The sequence below is a fragment of the Ammospiza nelsoni genome, chromosome Z, assembly GCF_027579445.1.
Source record: "Ammospiza nelsoni isolate bAmmNel1 chromosome Z, bAmmNel1.pri, whole genome shotgun sequence".
NCBI lineage: Eukaryota > Metazoa > Chordata > Aves > Passeriformes > Passerellidae > Ammospiza > Ammospiza nelsoni.
Window position 1 is genome coordinate 10,157,531 of NC_080669.1, and position 22,337 is coordinate 10,179,867.

General features: G+C 46.3%; 1 protein-coding gene across 1 annotated transcript; it reads left to right on the forward strand.

Moving 5' to 3' along the window:
* Positions 1-796: 796 nt before the first annotated feature.
* Positions 797-9,168, forward strand: LOC132087023 (serine/threonine-protein kinase PAK 1-like; the record flags this gene model as incomplete). The annotated part of the gene is made up of 6 exons (XM_059493048.1): positions 797-903; positions 1,565-1,682; positions 2,383-2,482; positions 2,883-3,079; positions 7,333-7,386; positions 9,112-9,168. Coding segments are annotated over 6 exons (633 nt in total), but the record flags the coding sequence as incomplete, so codon positions are not given.
* Positions 9,169-22,337: the final 13,169 nt, after the last annotated feature.

Consider the following 22,337-nt stretch of genomic DNA (forward strand, 5'->3'; position numbering starts at 1 on the left):
CCACAGGAGGAGAGGTAAATGTCAACAGCCCCTGCAGGCTCTGCTGCTCTTGAGGGACTTTCCCCACAGCTCCCCTCTGGTGTGAGCTGTGGCTGGAGCTTTGGCTAGAGCCGTGCTGAAAAGGCACAAGAAGCACAGACTGGTGCCAGCCTGCAAAATACATTTGGCACTTTGTCCTCCTCAGCTGCCGGAAGGAAGGCACGCAGGGCAGCGCTTCCTTTCAGACAAGGACGCGCTCACTCGCTCTCCATTGCTAAAACAAAGGTGGTGCCTTAGAGCACCTCCCTGCTCTTTGGGGCTACAGCTTCAGAGTCCTGAATTCTCAATTCTGGCTGCCAGCAAATCCATCGGAAAGTTACTGGTAGTTCCTTAGCCACCTGCAGTGCTGCACTTGGCAATTGCACATAGGGAGAGATCTGCAAGTGCCCTAAAAGCCCTAAGCCTTGCCCATAGCCCAAGATGGATCCACAGAGTATTAAGGCATGGATTACTTCTTCTGAATCCTAGAAAGAGCAGCAGAGAGTGTGGTCAGAGGTTTGTGGGTGATAGTTGAGACACAACTGTTACCAAGTGGACAAGGCAAAATGTCAGCGGCCCCACATGTTCTGTAACTGGCTCCCAAGGGAGCAGAGAAATGGGCTGTTGGAATGTCAGTTCCTAATTACTGCAGTGCCTAATCACAAGGCAGTTTGGCACAGCTCAGCTGTGGCATTGCAAATCACTCGCTTCATGTGTGTTGTTGTCTCCTGCCACCAACTGCTCAAGTTACTGATTTTCAATGTCATTTTAGGTGGCCATAAAGAAAATAAATCTTCAAGGACCGAGAAGGATGGAACGAAGCATTAATGAAATCCAAATCATGAAGAGGTACAGGAGTCCCAATGTTGTGAATTTTTTAGACAGGTGAGTGGTTCTGGTCTTATCCCATGTGTGCATTTACATACAGCAAACATAAGAGTTAAAAACCCACTTTGGTCCCTGGCAGATAGTAGAGCTGTTAATTTTTATTTATTCATACCTCTCTACTCATCTCTAATGGATGAGAAGAGAGTGCACCCCTTCTGCATGAGTCTTCCCTGGCACACCTAGTTTGAAAATTATTCCAAAATTATTGAAAATCTGGATCAGCTGTATCTTCCTTAGTCATCAGCCTCGAAGTTTACTGCCTCCACATATTTTTGGGATTGATTTTTTCAAGTTTCTGAAGTGCTGATGAACCGTCCTAAAATGGATTTCCCTTGGATTGTTGCCACTCTTTGCCATTGCTGGGCATGCCAGGAAGACTAGGTGCTTATTTCCAGAAACACCATGCCTGACAGGTTTTTTATCTGGGCTGTTTCTAAACTGCATTTTTCACTCACTAGCCATCTAAGACATCTCCTTTTTCACAGCTGTGCTTTTCTCCTTGAGACTGCACAGATTGCAAACAATGCACAGCCAAGAGGGAATTTCTATTGCTATGATTCTGTCCTTGTCACAAAGGCATTTGGAAGTAAGAAACCTGGAGGCAAAAATCAACGTAGCCATGCATGCTCATCTCCACGGCCTTCTTTCCTTCTTTCAGCTACCTTGTGGGTGAGGAACTCTGGCTGGTGCTGGAGTACATGGACGGAGGCACCCTGAACGACATCCTCAGCACGACGGCTCTGTATGAAGATGAGGCAGCAGCCATCAGTCGGGAGGTCAGCAATCCCATCTGTGTTTCCAAGGGCTTGGGCAGGATTGTCTGGGAAACAGGGGCTCAGACCTGCAGTGATTTCCTGTGCCAAGCTTTGGTTCTGTGTTGCTGGTGTGCTATGGGCAAGAAAAAGCATCTCAAGTGCAAGGGCTGCCAGTGCTCCTGCACTCCCTGTACTCAGTGCCAGTACTCTTCTCTCCTGCTGTTGTATTCTCGCTCGGGCTCATGTATTTGTATTTGCTGTTCTCCACCTTGCCTCTCTAAATGTTTGCCTGGAGTCTGTCTTCACTGCATTCCTTGCCTGTGAAAGCAAAGGTGCTGGTGGCAGGATTTGAAATGATCAGCAAAGAAAAAAGAGAGAGACTTGTTTTCTCTCAGGCCTCAGCATACAAGGACAGGAGTGCAGCCAAAACGCTCTTTGCTTCTGAGCACATGCACTGCAGCAGCAGTCATCTTGGCTGGTTTGCAGGGCACAGTTTATAACAGCAGGTGCTGTTGCTCTTTCAGAAGCTGACATGCCTTTCCTCAGAAAGGTCCTGCTCTTCAAGTGTTGGAGCAGCAAGCTCTTCCTCTCAGTGGCACTGTGTTCTGCCATTACTGCCCATTCCCCTGCAGAGGGAATCTTTTAGATTCTTTGTTGTCTTTCTTGTGGGATGAAATCACATCACTCATTTTTGCCCTCCTCTTTCTGTTTTCTCTCTCAGTGCCTGCAAGGACTGCATTTTCTTCACACAAACCATGTGATCCATCGAGATGTGAAGAGTGACAACATCCTTCTCAGAACCGATGGTTCTGTCAAGCTGGGTCAGTGTATTCTTGGTCAGGAGCAGCATTCCAGGGATGTGGGTGTGGGGCTGCTTGGAGTGACAGCCAGCTCCCCTAAATGGGGCTGGTGGCAGCTCAGGGACACCCGCTGTGAGCTGAGGGCACAGTTGCAACGTGCACAGAGGTAGGACAAGGAACAAGCAGTCAAGAGTGGCCTTGCTCTGTGTGTGTCCCTTCCAGAGGGAGGGAGTTACAAGTCTAAAGCTTCCAAAGAACAAAAGACACTACTGGCGACAGTGTAAAAAATGGGGGGAGTTTAAAAGTCGCCAATGCCAGGAGATTCAACAGCACATTTTCCAACTTCTACTGGGCAATTCTTTGGCTTGCTTTCCTAATTGCACAGAATTCAAATAGAAACAGAGTTTTGCTTTCTCCTCAGGTGATTTTGGCCTCTCTACTCAGCTCAGCCCTGAGCAGAGCAGACGGTGCTCGGTAGTCGGGACTCCTTGGTGGCTGGCGCCAGAAGTGCTGACAAGTCAACCATATGGTCCCAAAGTGGACATATGGTCTTTTGGAATCGTGGGGATTGAAATGATCGAACAAGAACCTCCCTACTGGAACCAAAGTCCCATCACGGTAAGGAGCAAATACTCACTGATCCCACTGTCTTTCTCACCTGTCCCTTGTCCTGCGTGCCATTGGACAAAAGCCCATTGTCATCTGCCTGAACTACTTCCACCAAGGTCCCCTCCTAAAAATGTGCCTGCAACACATCAGCATCTGCTGTAGTTTTGGTTTCAGCAGTGGGGGAACTCAAGCCTTACCACATGCAAACAAACTCCAAACAAACTCTCTTCTCAGGCAACACTTTCCTTTGGCTTTTAAGTGGTTCCAGTCCTTTGGCTGTGGAGATGGCCTTAATAGCAGAAAAGAAGCATCTGATAACTGCTGTTATCTTTCCAGAAATGAAGGAAGGCAACACAAACCCAACAAAGTTTCTAAAACTGTGGTCTTTAGAGATGAACCTAACTCCCTGTACAGTTTCTTCTCACTGGGAAACATGCCTGAAACCTGGGCATGAGAGTGTAAAGGCCACTGAGTCTCTTCTGCTTCCTGTACAGTGCTGCTGAAACACTCAGTCACTGTGTTTCTCTCCTAGCCAAAGGCAAATTCTCTGTGTCACCAAGCCAGAGCCTGGTGATGTGGAGAGCCTGCCAAAACCTCCAATTTCTTTCCAGGCCCTTTCTGGCATGGGCCTATCATTAATGCATTGACTTGAGTAGCCAAATGAGCAGAGGGTGGCCATAGGGATGGCACCTCTCCTTCTTCTGACCATGACAATTTTTCTTTTGCTGCAAAATGGGAAGCTGCAATTTTCTGACTGCCGAGAGACAGAGCTGCAGGGGGCTCCTTTGTGCCCAAGCAGCAATTTTCATCCCAATACATTTGTGCAGGCATCTAAATGTGTCTCTGTTGAAGATGAGATTGTAAATGTTTATTTCCTTACCTGGGGATTAATTGATGGATTCCCTTTCTTTCCTTCCAATTACCATTGTTTTCAAAAAAAGCACAAAAGGTATGATGAGTTTTGTTCTTGGGCACGTGCGCTTAAAGGACCAACAAGCACTGCAGACATGCCTTTCATGTAGTAACCCTTGAAATTAGTTTGTATAGCACAGTCCCTCTTCCAAAAAGCCTCTCAAGCTGGTGTGAATCCTTATGGAAGCAAATGTGCGTTTTCTGATGTAGTTCCCATTAACTAGCACAGTCAATGAAATCAGCTGCCAAGGCAAGATCTGTGGGATGGTGGAAAAGCTGTGGCTGCATCGGGTTTGGGTTTTCTGGTTGGTAAAGGAAAATGATCTCTAGGTCTCTGCCAGGGCAGAAACTGCCACTGAAGAACAGAGGTTAAACAAAGGGAGGTGGGACAGCACTTAGAGATGTGAAAGCAGCAAGTGGAGCCTGGTGTCTCCTTTTTCTCCAGGCTACACAACTGATAGCCACAGTAGGGACCCCACGGCTCCAGCAGCCCAACCAATTCTCGCCTTGCCTGCGTGACTTCCTGAGCTGCTGCCTGCAGACAGACGAGGAGCAGCGCTGGTCTGCCAGGGAGCTCCTGCAGGTAAAATGGGAAGGGGCTGCAGGTGAAACAGGTTCTGAGGCATGGGCTCCTCCTCCACTCAAGTCCAAGGCATCAGATGAGCCCCCTTCCTCCTCACCTCCATTCTTGGTGCTCTTCAAATGAAAATGATGAGGAATCCTAGACTGGGCTGGGCTGCCAGGGCCCTGTAAAGGTCCTCTGGTGAAAGTATCCTGCAATGAGCAGGGACATCGTCAAAGAGATCAGGCTTCTCAGAGCCCTTTCCCACTGGAGCCAGAATGGTTGCAGGGATGGGGCACCTGTAAGCTCTTGCGGGCAACCAGTGCCAGAGTCACACCATGCTCCGAGTAAACAAGTTCTGATTAGATCCTGTTTGTGTTTAAAAATATTCACCCACATCCTATTGTAACTGGCCCTGTTAAAAAATATGTCCCTCACTTTCTTCAAAGCCACTCTGAAGTCTTGGAAAGTGGCAATAAAGTCTCCCTGGGGCCTGTTCTTCACAAAACTGAGTAACTCCACCTCTCTCTGCATTTCCTGAGTCAGAGAGCTCCTCTGGCTGTTTCGGTCGCTCTCTTTTGTCATTTGGTGGTGTGCTCAGTTTTATCTAATGGCAAAAGAATTGAAGTAGAGCAATGCAGGCTGCAGAGACGTGAAATGGTGGTGCAGGAACCCAAGGAAGCCAGTCCCAGCCTAGGGGTCAGAGATTTGGCTGTGGGCAGGAGGGGTCCTGGGGTGCTCACTGTGAGCCTCCTGGGGGCCCTGGTTTGTGCCCCCCAGCCCACCCTTAGAGGTTTCTGCCACGCAAACAGGGACAGCTCGGAAGGAATTGTACCAGCCCCCTCTGCTGCCTGGCACGCTCAAGCAGACAGGAACTGTGCCAGGGTTAGTGCCAGGTTGTGTGGCAGAGAGGGAACTGCAGGGCCCAGTGCCACTGGGCTGGCCCTGCTGGGAAGGAAGGTGCCATCCAGCACACGAGGGGCAGGGCATGGAAAGGTAGACACTGCTCTGTCTCCCTGTGGGAATCAGCACAGTGCCTGTCTTTCAAAGAGAGGGACCAGTGTGAGGCTTTAGAGATACCTGAAAAGAAGAAACTCCAAGGACAGAAAGCACCATTTCTAGAGCACTGGCAGGGCAAAAATCCTAGCAAGATGAAGACACCTGGATAAATGGATGAGTGGGATTCTGGGCCACATTTGCCTGTGATGGCTAAGTCCGGCGCATAAAGATGGAGGTCTAGATGGTCCCATTGGTCCTCTTCCTGCATCCTTCTATAAGACAGAGGAATCCTATGAAGCACTGAGCTTGGAAAGTCATGTTGTTGATTTGTTGATTTGTTTTTTTTTCCCTTTGGGCAGCATCCATTTGTAACATTTGCTGAGCCTGTGTCCAGCCTGGTGCCGCTGATTGTTTCAGTGAAGAAGAGGAGGGAGACAAGAATGTGACAATCACATCAGGACCATTTATTCGTCAACCACTTTAGAGTAGGATTGTAGGTTAGGATTAAGATTAGGATTAGGATTAGGATTAGGATTAGGATTAGGATTAGGATTAGGATTAGGATTAGGATTAGGATTAGGATTAGGGTTAAGGTTAAGGTTAGAGTAGGATTGTCTAATAGGAGTGCAGAGTAGGATTGGAAATGAATACAGTTTCTGAAACCACAAGTCACCTTGAAGATTCCCTTCCTTCTCACTCTGCGAATACGCTCAAGAATTTCTTCTGAATTGTCTGTTGTTTCTTAAAGGTGGAAAGTGACACAATGTCTTTGACATGGTGTGAAAGTGGGGAAGAAGGATGTTCTTCATTCATCCTCTCCAGACCACACTGCCTTTGGAATCTGGCCCACTGGTCTGTTTTTGGCCAGCTTTGGTATTTCTATTTGAGGCAGAAAGGGCAATGGCATTTGAAGTCAAAACCAAAAGAAGAATGAGGCAGCCCAACACCCTGTGCAGATGCAGGCCTTCAGCTGTGACTGGAGAACATTGGGGCTCCTGCCACTTGGATTTGTATCCCAAAATGCAATAATCTCTTTGGCTGGAGGAGAGCCTTGCTCAAGTGAGAAAGCAGAAAGATCAGAGAGGGTGCTCGGGAAGGTCTCCTGTGGTGCAGAGCTGTCAGCGCCTGTGAGGTGAGAGCGGGCCCAGCCTTGGCTGGGGTGGAGCCCCAGCAGAGCCCCGGCACAGGCCGGAGCAGGCTGAGCCCCGGCAGAGGCAGGCTGGAAGGAGGCCCTTGGAGCTGCAAGAGGCAGCAGCCGGGCCCTGGGTGCCTGTTCCCGGCAGTGGGCGAATCCTCCGCTCTCAGAGCCCAGGTGGCAGCTGGCTGCTGCCGAGGGGAAGCGCAGCCGTGCTGGGCACAGCCCAGCCTGGAGCCATTGGCCGTCTGGAGTGTGCCCAGGAGCAGAGAAAGATCAAGGGCAGCCGAGGGTTGCTGGGCTGCCTGAGGATTCCTCCTCTTCTGCCGGCTGCCCTGCAACTCCTGGCAAAGGTCAGCAGTGTGTGCAGCACTCTGGGCACCGGGGCAGGGAGCCGGGCTGCTCGGCAGGCTGGAGCACAGGGCAGCCTCCTTCAGGCCCAGCTCTTGTGCCAGGGGAAGCGAGGCCAGCGTGAGGCCGGGACAGCTTGGCAGGGCACATCTGCAGGAGCCAGCGCCTCACGCAGCTCTGGGAGGAAGCGCCCGCAATCCTGCAGTTCTGCACTGAGCCCAAGCAAAGGGGTGAGATGCAGAGTGTTTGGCAGGAATATTCAGGCCCACCAGGCCAGCCTGCTTTGTGCTCTCTGGCCCACAGCAAGCGCTGTTCAATGCAGCTCACACCTCTATTGCAGGGCTGTTCTTCTTCTCAGTAATCATCGCTCAGCTGTCTCTCACTGACATATTGCTGGCTGAAGATCTGTCTCTTCCATATCCCCTATAAAAAGACCTTACCTTAGATTCTCAAATTTAGCATGCATGCATGCCTGTGTTAAAAACAACCCCCACAAATCTTTAGGAAAATCAAGACATTAAAGCAGATTTCATTTATCAAACCCACAGCAACTGCGTTGAAATGTGGGTGTATGAGCCTTTCTTCAAAATTTTCTTAAGAAGATCTCTAGAGTAATTTTTGAGAGATAAGTATGCTGCCCCTAAAAAGTCCAGATTACTTGGCAAGGGGTAATTAGTCATCCATTAAGCATTCCAGCAGTTGCGTAGCATTTTCTTCTGGATATTGCAACCAGTTTCTGATTTGTGTCTGCCCACTTCTTTTCCATGTTCTGAGCCAAGAGCAATAGTATCCTTGTGAGTGCATCTGAACACACTGGACACTGACACCTCATCCTATTGCCACTGTTCTCCCATGGAAGATTCCTTGCTCTTTTTTCTCTGCCACCAAAGGGGATCTGCAGTCCCTGCCGGGCACTGCTCGCTGTGGGTTGTCCAGGCAGAGGCGATGCTCTGGTGCACCTGGCACAGGTGAGCCTCGGGCCCGGGCAGGGAGCGATGCTCCGAGCTGCCGCGGATCCGGCGGCGAAGCCGAGCGGTGCCGTGGCCTGGCTGGGAAGCCGAGCGGCGCCCGTGGTGCTGCCTCCCCGGGCAGGGCTGTGCTCTCAGCGCCGCCGGGGCTGCCGAGCAGCGCTTTCCACTCGCCTCCGCCTCCGGAGCCAGCCCCGCAGCCGCGCTCTCCCGAACCGCACTGACCCGCGCCCGTTCTCGGCCTGGCTGCAGGACTCCGTGATTCCGGGCTCTCCGGGTTCCCAGTCCACTTGCAGGAGCCTCCGCTCCTGGACCCCCGCCCTGGGCTTTCTTCTCCTACGTCTTTCCCAGGCCCTGTCCACTCTACTCCGGATCTCCCCCCCTTCACAGGTTGTCCTCTGTCTCCTGGGTTCTCCCTCCTCTCTCGGGTTTTCCCCAGTCCTAAGCTACCCCTTGTCACAAGCTCCCTCCTTTCCCTAGCTGTAGCCAGTGGTTTTATTTGTCTCCCTGGATCTCCCCTTCTCCCGATTAGTCCTCCCTCTTCCAGGATCTCCCCCCTCTCCCAGGGCTCTCTACTGTCTTGGAAGGCTACCCACCCTTTCCCAGGGACCTCATCCCCCCTGTCCCGTGATCTCCCCTACTCCCGGGCTCGCCCTCCTCTCCTGGGATTTTCTCCCTCCTCCCAGCATCTCTCCCCTCTCCCGCTCACTCCTCCCTCTGCCAGGTCTCTCTCCCCTCTGCCGGGATGTCCGCCCGTTCCCGGAGCGCCCCATGCCCCCGGCCCCTCGCCGCCCGTCCCTCGCCGCCTCGGCCGGGCCGCTCCGGGGCCGCGCTCGGAGCGCAGCGGGGCCGGGCCGGGGCCGCCGGGGCCGCGTCAGCTCCGCCCCGCGGGAGGAGCCGCGACAGCGCCCCGGCAGCGGCCCCGCACAGTCGGAGCGGCCCCGGCTGCGCCCGGAGCTGGGCCTGGGAGGGGCTGCGGCCTGTGAGAGCTGCTCCGGGCTCGCTCCGGACACGAGGAGCTGCGACCTGTGCTCGCTTTGTACCCTCAAGGCTGCCGGATGCCTTGCACTAAAGCTGGAGTGCCCGGGCTATTCCGGTCTCTTCTGGTCCTCAGCTGAGTATTGCTGGCCGCGGGTCTCTGTACGAATCACGAAAGGGACGGGACTGCTGAGGAACGCGCCTGGAGCTGTTTGTTTTCCAGCATCAGTCTCGTTACATGGTTGTTACAGTGGGAAGATGCCAGCAGCTCACATCCCTGGCAGCAGGCAATCAACTTACTTGAAAAGTTTTTTGACCACTCACACAAAGCAAGAGCATATTGACAGTAGTTCTGTGCAACCACTATAAGCACACGTAGCTTTTGTTAAAACACTGCTTGCTTATTTCAAACACTGTACCTGCTTTTGAGCCTTAAAACACAATGCACAGAGCTCCATTATTGTGATAAATAGGTATCATTCATGCTGATAAAATTTGAAAGAGTAATTGATACTGATACAGTAATTAATATTTGAGAATAATAAATAGTTAAAAAGTTGTAATGCCAAAGAAGAGAGGGAGAGGAGGGGCTCCACCCCCCTTCCCAGCAGCTGTTCTCAAGGACCACAGGAAAGAAGCTGAAGATACAGTTGCTAAAAATGAGCAAGAACCTGGTTCGGTCCCAACAAATCCTAATTATAAGGGATTTATTGCCTTGATATGTAGATGGAGTGATACGTTAGTCTTGGCTTACATTGGCTGTACTGGCTACGTGCTGGCTTGATGCGCATGTGTAACCCAAAGGTGAATTAAAGGACAACAAAGAAGACTACAGGGCCTTCATCAGTGATGACCCCCAAAGACTTGTGCGACCACCAAACCGAGTGGTGGCGCATGCGTGGTAAAGGTGGTGAGGAAGGCGGAGACAGAAAAGTGACGAACCGAAAATAGGAGGAGATGGTATTGACATATGGCATACAAGGGGTGATTTTCACTTGGCAAGCTTGTACGTGAAGTGGCAAGGGTCAAGAACTCTGCCCTCCGTACCTCGCGGTATCTTTTGCTTATGTGCTATTATTTGAACCAAATTATCCCTTATTTATATATTTTCTAAACTATTCAATTAAAATTACTGCTACCTAAATATTGTTTGGTTTTTTGGTTTTTTTGATGGGATAATTGGGCAAATATAACAATTATTAAGCTTAGAAGTTCCTAATATCTTGCTAGAGATACTTTTCTGTAGCTTAGGGAGTCATTCCAGCCAAGCGTTAATACACTGGTGGGTCAGTATCAATCAAATTAGAATGAGGAGCCCAATTCAGCTCCACGGAGCAGCCTCTGGACTGACTGACAGAAGTTCCCAGGCAATGGGAGCTCTCCTAAGATACAGACATTGCATTGGTTCAGAGTCTGGGGGCACAGAGATAGACCAATGAGATGTCTCGGCCTGGGAGTTTTGACTGGGCTAAATGGACTGTGGGTGCTGAAGGCAATAAACGAAGCTGTTTGCTGATGACCAAAGGGAGTTCTGTTTTGTGTTACATCTCAGACATATGAATGTCCTGCATTCTACAGTAATAGACACAAACCATTGTTCTATTTGTCCTTACTTTTCTACTACTTATATAAATTTTCTGCTGACAAATCTACTGCTTAGCTCTAACCAAAGTTCTGCTTTCTCTGAGGTCTGCCTTTTGCAGCTGTCCCAGAACCCTCTGATTTCACATATTCCCACAATTCCCCCTCACGGTTTGGCTAAATAGAAGCCTTTGTAACCGTGTCGTTTATTAACTACCTTGCATTTCATAGCTTTACTGTAGTATACCTGCTTGTTCCTTGCATAAAGCATCCTTCTTGCTCGCATTCAGCCTTGCTATATTCCAACACAGCAATTTTAATGCTGTGAAAGTCCAGTCAGTTCAAAGGACAAAAGTCATGTCTGATAGCAATTACAAGTGATTGTTCCAAAAAAGTCTCGCCTGTTCTAAGGTCTTAATTCAAAACCTTCCTCCATGTCCATACCTTCATCCACCATCTTTGTGAGATTTTGGGAATTCTGTGTGAATCCATTTCCTGCCTCTCTCTCTTGTGTGATAAAAACTTCTTAGATTGTTTTGTCCATCATTTGTCACACACACCGACATATGCAAGGTATTACTACCAGTATCACTGCCAAAACACCCAACATATGGAGACCTATTCTACAAGGTCCCCTTAGCCAAGGTGCAAACCTCCATCCTTGGAACAAATCATCTAACCAAGAGCCACCATCATCTTTAATTGGAGCTGTCAAATCTTTCAGCTTTTCTATGCTTTTCTGGATGGATTCAGAGTGATCAGACGAGTTCATACAACACAATCCTTCAAATTCCTCACAACCATGTCCTTGTGCCAGTAAAAGAAAATCAATTGCTGCTCTATTTGGAAGGGCAGCATGTCTAACACTATTAACATCGGTCAACATGTCACTGATTGCAGTGGATGTGCCATTAGTTTGTTTATTCAGCCAACATGCAACCCGATCTAATTGTTTCAATGCCATTGCTGAAGGCAGCCGGGGTAAAAACAAACCTGCGGAAACCCTTTTTGCAGCCTTCCAAGGCGTGAAATCACTTCTACAGTTTTCACAATAATGACGAGCAGATCTTGTTCCCCTTTGTTTCTTCTTAATGACCGCTTTGGCAGTAGGCGCAATTACAGTGAGCATCCCATTGCTACATGGGCCACCTTCATGGGATGCCCTGCCAGGGCCTATCTACACAGGTGAACCAACATCCTTTTGGTAACTGTCGTGGATATTGGTCAGCTTTAGAAAGCAACTCTCAACATTCCTAATAATTACACCAAAACCTTGAGTTTCTGTATGCAAAACAATGGAGAGTAACATTGTGCTTTGGAGGATCACTTTCTCACTAATCATTAACTGTAAATGTAAGGCAAAAATCCATTGTTAAAGGACCAAGGATTTCTAATTCTTGGGGTGCAGGTACTGCTTTGGGAAGTTCTTTTTCCCAAATGTTACAATCCTATACAGAGCTCCTGCCATTGTCAATTTCACCAGGCTTACTATTGAATTGCTTTTTGACCAAGGGCAAATTCTTTACTGGCACACTGACTAGTCAGGTTGAGAAAGGCTTTTCTGTTCCGAATTAGACAAACACATGGTATCCAAGCCTGCTGCCTTGGCTAAGGTTACCCAGACATTTGGTTTTGGTTGTTCCACAGACAAATCAACACTACAAATTGACTAAAACACTGCACTAGAAGAAGCAATCAGTACTGACATCGTAGTAACATTTGATTTTGCAGCATCCTTTTTATAAGTTAATTGTTGGCTTAAGCTCCTCCCATATCCTTTTCAATTCAAAAACATGACTTTTGACCTTTAATAAAAATGAACCAAACAAAACCTACGCTTTCTCCACTAGAGCTCTATGAAACCAACAAGTGACACATTTGTAAACCACATAAAATCAGAGTTTGCAGGTTCCACCGATGCACAAGGAACGTCAGGTGTGACCCATGATCCCTCTGTTTGGCTCACACCTGTGTACTTGCTTCTACGGTCTTGAACTCGTCGAGTGTCCTGGGGTGCGTGTGGTAGATAGGGAAAAGGCGCTGCGGAAGATCACGCGATGTCACGGAAAGCCAGAACACTTTGTTCCTCTAAGATAAGAGATTACCCTAGGAATGTGGCTCCACTAACAGTACTGCCAGTAACTTTCCATTCCTTACCCAGTACTTTTCCATTCCCTACTAACCATAGATAAGAAGGACAAACCCCCTTTTGACGTAGAGACCCCTTAGACTATAAGGCCCCATGAGAAGAAGTAATAAACGCCTTTTGACCGTCCACCATATTGGTGTCTGCGTGTGTCATTGGCCCGAGTGGCCCTGGAGAGTGGGCCACCGTGCTGATCCTTAGAACCAGGTCGCCTGCCTTGATCCAGAAGGCAAAAGGTGCGATATGGTTTGACGTTTTTTGCTGGGACCCACTTAATTCCTGCACCTGTAGAGACAGAAGCAAACCCTTTGTCCAAAGTGATTAATCAGAAAGGACCTTCAATTGGTCCTGTCCCAGGGTATCTAATTAAAACAGAGGGATTGTCTTTCACTTTTGCCTGTGTGTTATTGTAAAAATGCCTAGAAATCGGTGGATCAGGTTCTGCAACAGAGCTGTTGAAGAAATTAAAACATGGAAATCTTTGTTTAACCTCATCTGTGGTGTGACCTCGACTCCCCCCTGTCTTGATCAAGAATGCGTTTTAATGTCTGATGTGTCCTCTCAGCAAATGCTTGGTTGTGGGAGAATGTGGAATACCAAGGATATGATGAACACCCCAATCTTTAAAAATGTGGCCAATTTTTGAGATATATATGCAGGATCATTGTCAGTTTTTTTCTTCTTGGGGCACACCCAGTGAAGCAAAAACTCTGCTAAAAATGTTGACAGGCATGATTACCTGCTTCCCCTGTGTGAAGAGAAGCAAAAACTCCACCAGAGAATGTGTCCACTGAAACATGAGTATTGGTAAATTTACCAAAGGAAGGCTATTTATTTAGTGACATCCATTTGCCATAAGTGCAGGCTTTGCAAACCCCGTGGGTTGAACAACTCTTTCTAGAAACAGGAGGCTGCACAAGCTGACAGTCAGGGCAAGTACTAATGATAGCTTTAGCTTGACTTTTGGAAATTTGAAACATTTGCACAAGTGCTTGTGCATTTTGGTGAAAAAAGGCCTGACTCAGTTTTGCTTGTTCCAAAATGTTTGGCAAAGTGTTGGAAATAAGCACTGTCAGTTTGTCCACTCTCGTGTTTCCTTCCACTAAAAATCTAGGAAGCGAAGAATGAGCCCTGATGTGAGAAGCAAACTGTGGATTAGCTGGTTATTGTAAAGTTGTAAAAAGCCGTGAAAGCAAATGATATCAAGTGTCATTACTAGGATTCTTTAGAACTGATCCTTCTATTCTTTTAACCACATTAGCAACAAACGCAGAATGTGTGAATAAATTAAAAGGTTGTGGGAAGAACTGAGAAGCCTGAACCACAGCAGCAAGCTCAACAATCTGAGGAGATCGCTCTACTATTTGAATATCTGATTCCCAAGTTTTAGTTGGGAACTTGGTTTGGTTCAACCAAGTAATGACTGATTTGTGACCTCTGCCAGATTCCATCAGTGAAGAGAGTTATTGTGTTTAAAGGTTCTTTACTTAAAAAAAGGTTTCTCTCTAAAACTCAATTTTGCTGCAATAATTTGTGAGCCGGGTAATGAAGAGAAGCAATATCTGCAAAATTAAATAATTCTCGTTGCAAATCATCAGAATTTACAGAATATTGCATTGCCCAATCAAGATAGTTTTTTTCAGTGGTAAATAGAGAACTGCAAATTCTTCACCTGCTAAACTTAATAACCTTGTTCTGGCCTTAATCAGAATTTGTGTTATCCTCTCTAAGACTGTGAAAATAGTCTTTGGAAACCTTGAGGGAAGAAAACCCCATTCTATTATCAACAAAGGATCTCTCTCAGAAGTGTCTGATTGAAAAATGACAGAACAAAGTTGCATCTTTCCTCCTAAAATTGCAATCTCTGGGACAAAACATGTGAAAGATTACAGTGACATCTGCACCAGTATCCGGCATGCCTGTAATGTAAATTGCTTTACTACAGTGAGTCCGGCAGCAAGTCAATTTTGCTTGCTTGCGGTCCAAAAATTGCATCCAAAAGACCTCAGGACCTTAGCTTCCAAATGGCACAGACAGCATTGAATTCTCTGGAAAGTTGTTTTGCTTGGCTGTACTCATGGGTAGAAGAAATGCAATACCTATAGGTGTTTTTGGTGGAGTCGCTATAGGAACGTTACATGCAAGATTTAAATATATTGGTTTATTGTTAAAATCTATGGAAACAGCTGCTGGAAGGACTGCAAGTCTGAAAATTTTGGTGCTAGCTCTGCCTAGAATCAAAAGCTCTTGTCTTTGCTGAAAAAACCTGATAATTCCAGTAGAAATACTTTCATACCAGAAATTATTTCAAAGGTGTATCAATTTTTGAGGGGGCCAATTCAAACCTTGTATGTGAGGGTATTGACCTGGGACCATTTGAGGGATGGTTGACTGAAGGATAAATGACTGAGGTACCAATGCCATTTGACTGGGTACTTGACTGTAAGGAGGTCACTACTTGTGTCCAGGTGCGGTGATAATCCGCGCTCTTTTTCCAGTTTAACGACAAAGCTTTGCCATCGATGTCCAATTGAGAATGACAGTACTTAGAAAGATGCTTCCCTTTCCTACACTGCGGGCAAATAGAATGTGGTTTAGGTTTGATGGTTGTTGTAGGACAATCTCTTTTCATGTGTCCTGCTTTACCACAAGCAAAGCCACAAGCCTTTTTATCAGAGTCCAACTGTACAGTACCAACAGATTTTTAGAAAATGTTTTTTTGTGCTTCAAGGGCCTTTTCAAGCTTTTCCATATTTTGTCCCAAATTTTCTCCCAAAGCCTTTCCCAAATTATCTCCCATTGGATTCCTAACTTTTCTTAAGAATCTGCAATCAGCTTTCCAAAAGCACTGACTTGCACATTAGCAAGATATTTTGAAGAGATGAGCTTACTGCAAGCTGTTAGCATCTCTGTTACACTTGGAGGCTGATCAGGTAAAGTTATGATAGTTTTTTTTGCATTCTTCCTATAAGTTCTTTGATCTCGTGGTGAGAAGGAATTATGGATTGTGCATTTACATTGTTATGAGCATATCTTACAGGTAAGGCAAGGAAGTGTTTATTTGAATCCAAATTTTTTTCTAAATTTTGAATAATATTTGAATAATATGTAAGACCACTTAGGTAGTTGCAATGGAAGGTCTACTGTCGATTTAGACCGTGGTTTTTTTCCTTTTCATCACTCCTGTATCTGATCCAGAAGAACAGGTAGTGTTGTCACAGCAATCAGCTGTTCCATGAACCCTGCCAAAAAGCTCCAAGTTCCAAGGTTTGTTTTTACCCCAGCTGGCTTCAGCAATGGCATTGAAACAATTAGATAGGTTTGGATATTGGCTGAGTAAACAAACTAATGGCACATCCACAGCAATCAGTGACATGTTGACCGATGTTAATAGTGTTAGACATTCTACCCTTTCAAATAGAGCAGCAATTGATTTTTTTTAACTGGCACAAGGACAAGGTTGTGAGGAATTTGAAGGATTGTGTTGCATGAACCTGTCTGATCACTCTGAATCCATCCTCAAAAGCACACAAAAACTGAAATTAAAGAAGATGGTGGGTCCTGGTCAGATAATTTGTCCTAAGAATGGAGCTTTGCACCTTGGCTAAGGGAACTTTGCAAAATCGGTCTCAGTGTATTGGGTGTTTTGGTAGTGATATTAATAGTAATACCTTGCATCCTTCAGTGTGTGCAACGAGAGATGAACAAAACTGTCCAAGAAATTTTTATTGCACAAGAGAGAGAGGTAGGAAATGGATTCACAGACAGTGCTCAAAATGTCATGGAGATGGTGGATGAAGGTATAGAAATGGAGGAAGGTTTTGAGTTAAGACCCTGGAATCAACAAGAGATTTTTGAACAATGACTTGTAACTATTGTCAGGCATAATTTATGGCCTTTCCACTGACTGGACCTTCACAGCATTAAATTGCTGTGTTGTAATACAGCAATTTAATGCTTAGTGCCAACAAAAACATGCTTTAGGCAGATAAGAAACAAAAATATTATAGTAAGGCCACAAAACGCAAGTAATAAATGACACAATTGGTAAGGTTTCTTTTTGGGTGAAGAGAGAGGGGGAATTGAGGGAATCCATAAAATTAGAGGGTTTTGGGAAAGCTGCAAAAGGCAGGCCTCAGACACAGCAGAATTGTGAGTAGATCTAAAGCAACAGTCATGAGATAGGTCAGCAGAAAAAATTATTTAAACTGTAGAAAAAGCAAGGGCAAATAGAACAATAAGCCTGTGTATTAATGCTTGTCTGAATAGCTCTCTAAGCTGCACAAAGTTTATCTAGCAAGATATTAGGAAGGTTGACGTTTAATAGTGGAGCTCTGTGCATTGTGTTTTAAGGCTTACAAACAGGTACTGTATTTGAAATAAGCAAGCATTGTTTTAACCAAAGCTACGTGTGCTTATGGTGATTGGATAGAACTAGTGTCAATATGTTTTGCTTAGTGTGATTTGTTAAGAAGATTATATAGTAAGTTGTAACCTTCTGATTTTTGGCCTGCTGCCTGGATTGTGAGCTGCTAGCATCTTCCCATTATCATAATCATGTAATTAGACTGATGCTGAAAAATAAACAGCTCTAGGCACTTTCCATAGCAGCCCTGTCTTGTTTGAAGTCTGTAAATAGCCCCCGGGCGGCGTCACTTGGCAGTAGTGTTGCCGCAGCAACTTTCCTGGGAACCCTGCTAGGAAGGGCTGGGGAGGAGAGCTCCAAGTTCTTGGTGACAGGAAGAAAGCCAGAGCCTGCTAACTCACATCTGGATTCACTAAATTGGATCTTTTTAGATTCATACAAATTGGGCTGCTCTCCAGCTGCACACCCTGACTTTGTATTTGTGATGCTTTCCAATGGACTGTGAGAGGTTCCACACTGTATCCCTGCCCGCAGGGATACAGCTGGAAAACTCTCAGGTCCAAGAGCAATCTCAGCATGCCTTCCCCCATGAGCCCAGCAGCCAATGAGACAGGCTTCAAGGCTTCTGAATGAACTGTCTGTGCCTCCACAGCAACTTTCCTGAGCTCTCCCACCTCCACCCCATCCACCTCTCCGGGCAGAGCCATCCCTGCCCTGCTCAAGCCCTGGCTGCCCCCCGCCACCTCTGTCCTCTCCCCTGCCCGCTCCCCTGCAGGCAGAGCCAAATCCAAAGCCCCACCACCCGCTGTAACCGGAGGCTTGGGAGCCAAAAGTGGTGAAAATCCCGGAAAGTTTTGGCAGAGGAATCTGTATGAAAAGAGTCCTCGGAGCTCCAAAGCCAACTGCCAGCCTGAGCCCGATCCGAGGGGGTGACTTCCTGGGAAGGGCAAACAGTGACAGGAGCGACCCTGCAGCCCCTCGGCCAGGCAGAGCGGGTCCAGGCCCCCCCTTGGCTGACCCCACCTGCACAACTTCAGAATAAGATCCGGCCGCATCTTTTTCAGAAGAGCAGCAGAGCACAGAAACAGCAGCTCCTTTTTTGCAAAGCCTCCCCAAACATTAATCTCCTGGACCAATTTGATTCCCAGCCTACCTACAACATGTCCCATGACCACTCAATCTCTTGGAATGCAAGAAAAATCCCAAACACGTTTCTGGGAATTCTGGGGGTGGATGATTTCCCGGAGGAGTTGGGACAATGATTCCTGGTTGCAGCGTCAGTGACTCAGGGAATCCTGGAAAAAGCAGAGAACATGACCAAAGCTGGAAGCTGATCTGATTCCCCTTTTCCGGGCTTCGGGGTGCTGTCCACACTGCCTGGAGAAACCCTGGACATGCCAGGACACCGTGAACAAAATCTGAGATCCCCCCAGAGAAGGATGAAGGTCCAGCACCACTCAGAATTAAAGTCTCAGAGCCAGGTGTTCTGTTCTGATGTTTGAGAAAGTCTCTTACAATCATTCTGACCAAAGCTCTCCATTAAAGCTCTGGAGACAGGCATAAGTTTGACCAAAGACTCTTCCTTTTTGAGAGAGACTAGATTGTGAATTTTCCACTTTATCTGGTCCCAGAAATCAAAGGTAAAATCAGACTTCAAGTCTGTATTTTGAGTATTCACTTTTACCCAGATTAATTATCTTTTAGTTCATGTTTTGACATGTCTGAATGTCCTTGACCCTGTAAAATTGCCTCAAGCTATTAAACGACATCCCATTCTGGTTTAGAGACATGGTTTCCCATCTCGTTGCCCCCGGAGTTGCTACTTATTACTGACCGGGGTATCAGCTACAGGCGGCGGAGGGGACGATCCATTCCTCCGTTTAACAGCCTGGGCCTCTGGCAATGGCACTGTCCATGGCCTTCTTTTTATTTTTATATTCCTCTAGCCTAGAAATCCTCCTCACTGAGGAGCAGCTTTCCCAAAACCCTCTGATTTAAAGGATTTCTACAATACACCACATAATATATATTTTAATATATGTACTGTAATAAATAGAATCTATGAAATGTATCCCTGATCTTTTTCTCAGCCAGCAGGCCTTTGCAGCGAGTTCTGAGCCAACGTGGGGCTCTGCTGCCAGCCCAAATCTGCGCTTCCCTTGCCCAGCCTGAGTGCAGGTGGGGCACGTGCTGGGCATGGCTGGAGATTTGCATGGCCAAAATCCTCCAGCATTTACATCTGCCCATGCCTTTGGGTAGCACAAATTACAACACATCCATCTCACTTGACAAATGGCATTTCTTACCAGCGCTGACCATTTCTTACACCAGCGCTGACAAAACAGAACTATACAGATCTTTGTTAAATTTTAAAAAATTAATTTATGTATTTGTTACAACACACTATTTAAAAAGATACAAATAACAACTTCTGGTAACAAAAACTAATTTATTGCAAACCTCTAAAAACACTCATTACGCACAGAGATCAAGGGAAAATTAACAACTTAATGTATTGCATATTATGGCAAACATACAGCCCATATACAAATACGAAAATATTACTATTTGCCTGTAATACCAAGTACTCTACAAATAGAATTCCACCACTATACCACTCCAGACACATTTAAATAGAACTGAATACATAAATAACCACTACAATGTACATATGTGAATACAGAATAAATGTTACCTATTACATTCAAGAAGCAGATACATAAAACTAACCTATCTATAAACAGACAAACAGCAGTACCAACCTAAATATCTGTACAACTGCATCAATACAAATATACAGCAATATATCTGGATATATATGTAAATATTATATATATAGAAATACATCAATGCACATCTAAAAAAATATAAAAATACATATATACCAAAAGAAATACCAATATAGCTATTTAAAAAGACCAAAACTACATCAATACATCAATAGAAATAGATACCTACACAACCGTATACATACGGAAATCTAAACACAGATATTACAATACACATAACAAACTGGATACATATACACACAAAGATGTGACTGAAAACCTGTATCTATACAGGTATCTATACGTACACAGATACACAGTACATTCATAAATCTGATACCATATGTACAGAAATAGGCCTGAACACATAGCTGGCTACTTATGTACAAATCCATATAATAATCCCTGTTCACATGCAAGTCCGTGTATCTTTAAACAGAGCTCCAAGCAGAGGGATCCCAGCTGCCCCATCTTCAAAGCCTCTCCCTCGGGCTCCTCCTCCCGTGCAGAGCAGCTCTCCTGGACAGCGACAGCAGATGGGGCATCTGGCAAGCAAAGGGAACACTGAGTGAGTATGGGGACGTTTCCCTTGGCAGCAGCTGCACTTCCATCAGGGAAGAGGAAATGTCAGAGCCTCCCCAGGAGGGTCAGAAGGAAAAGCAGCCGAGCGGGCTGGGCTGTGGTGAGCTGTTCACTTCTTTCAGGCATCCCAGTTGCTCTGAGGGAACTCCCTCATGTCACCTTACTGAACCACCTCTGCATTTACCAAGACTGTGGCTCCCAAATCAATCAGTATTTATGTCTCCAGCTGCTTGCACCAATGACAGGCAACGTCCTCTAACAGAGCTGGGGCACAAAGTTACCTTCCACAGGTCATCTGACGGGGCCTTGTGCTTCCTGTGCTGCCTGTCTTTCTCCTCACCTTCCACTTGGAATTTTTACAGCATTTCTCTTTCTTTCCCCTTGATCAGCACTAAAATGCACGTTTCTCTCCCAAGTTTGACTTTCTTCAGTGATCCTGTCAAGCCTTTTCCCAGAAGCTTTTATCGTGGAATTGAGTGTTAATTTCAGCAATTTTGGTGATTTTATGTGAGATTTATGCAAGTCTCCTGTTCATCAGGGCACCATTTAGGAAGGTACCAAGGGAAAAAGGATGTTTCTATATGTCAGTTCACTAGTGGAATATTCATGGATAGAGAGAGTGATTAGCTGAATTTTACATCTACTTGTAACCTGAGAGTGCAACAGGTGATTTGGGGAGAAATTAAAGCCAGATCTCTCCTTCTACCAGCCTCTTTTCAAATGTAAAGTAAATAGAGCAGGGTGAAGAACTTTAGAGTTCAGTTCCTGAAGTGCCTTATAAAGGTGCTCTTAAAGTAACCGACATAAAATCTGGGCAGGCATTCCTAATTTCCAGACACTCATTGTCAATTTCATTGACTCTGAAAAGAGCAGAGATGTGCCCATCATACCTGATCAATCCATGTGGGGATGTTTTAGGTTCAGATTCTTTGAGGCTTTAGATTTTTAGGTCTCTAGACAATGCTTCCAGGAATCTAAATAGCTTTCAGAAACTAAACTTTTCTCCTTTTTTCCTCAGTCTTTGCACTCATGTGCACCAGAAACATTCAGTGAATGAGTTCTACTCTAATCCATCTCCAAGATGAATCTCCCAGCTGTGTTCACACTGGTGGCTCGTATGTCTCTTCTGCACAGTGCAATTTTAAAATCTTCATTCCTTATTATCTCTGCCCTTCTTTTTCTGTTTTAGCTTACAAATGCAAGTTTCTGAGTTGCCAGCACTTGCTGTGTCTGGCTGAGGATGCTGAGTGCTGGAGTCCTGCAGGATGGAGCCTTTTCCTGCAGGCAGTGACAGCTAGAAATTGGCCTATGACCTGTCATGTTGGGTTCCTGTCTCTCCTGCAGCCAAAGAGATTGCATTTAGGGATCCAAATCCAAGTGGCAGGAACCCAAATGCTCTTGAGTCACAGCTGCAGGCTTGAATCCACACAGGATGTCAGGGCTGCCCCACTCCTCTTTTGGTTTTTCCTGCAAATGCCACTGCCTTTTCTGTCTCAACTAGAAATACCGCAGCTGTGCCAAAACCAGCTAGTGGGTGGTATTCCAAAGGCAGTGTGCTCTGGGTAGGATGAATGAAGAAGAACCTTCCCCACTTTTGAACCGTTCAAAAGAAACCATAAGTGTGTCTTAGCACCAGTAGAAAAACAACTGCTAACTGAGGAGGAAATGTTGAGTTTTCGGAGGGAGTCATGAAATAAACAAGGGCCAGGAGAATTCTTCTCCTGTTTAATGCCTTTATTAAAAGTGATCAGCTCAGGATTGGGTAGCTCGGCGGGGCTGCAGTCTCCCGTCGTCTCTCCCAGGGCGACTAAGAGAAGGAGGATATGCACAGCTCTGTCCACCAGGGGCAGAGCTGGGGATCAGATCCTCTTGGGAGCTTTTAGGGCCTGCTGATCCCGTCAGATCTTAGTTCGATCCGG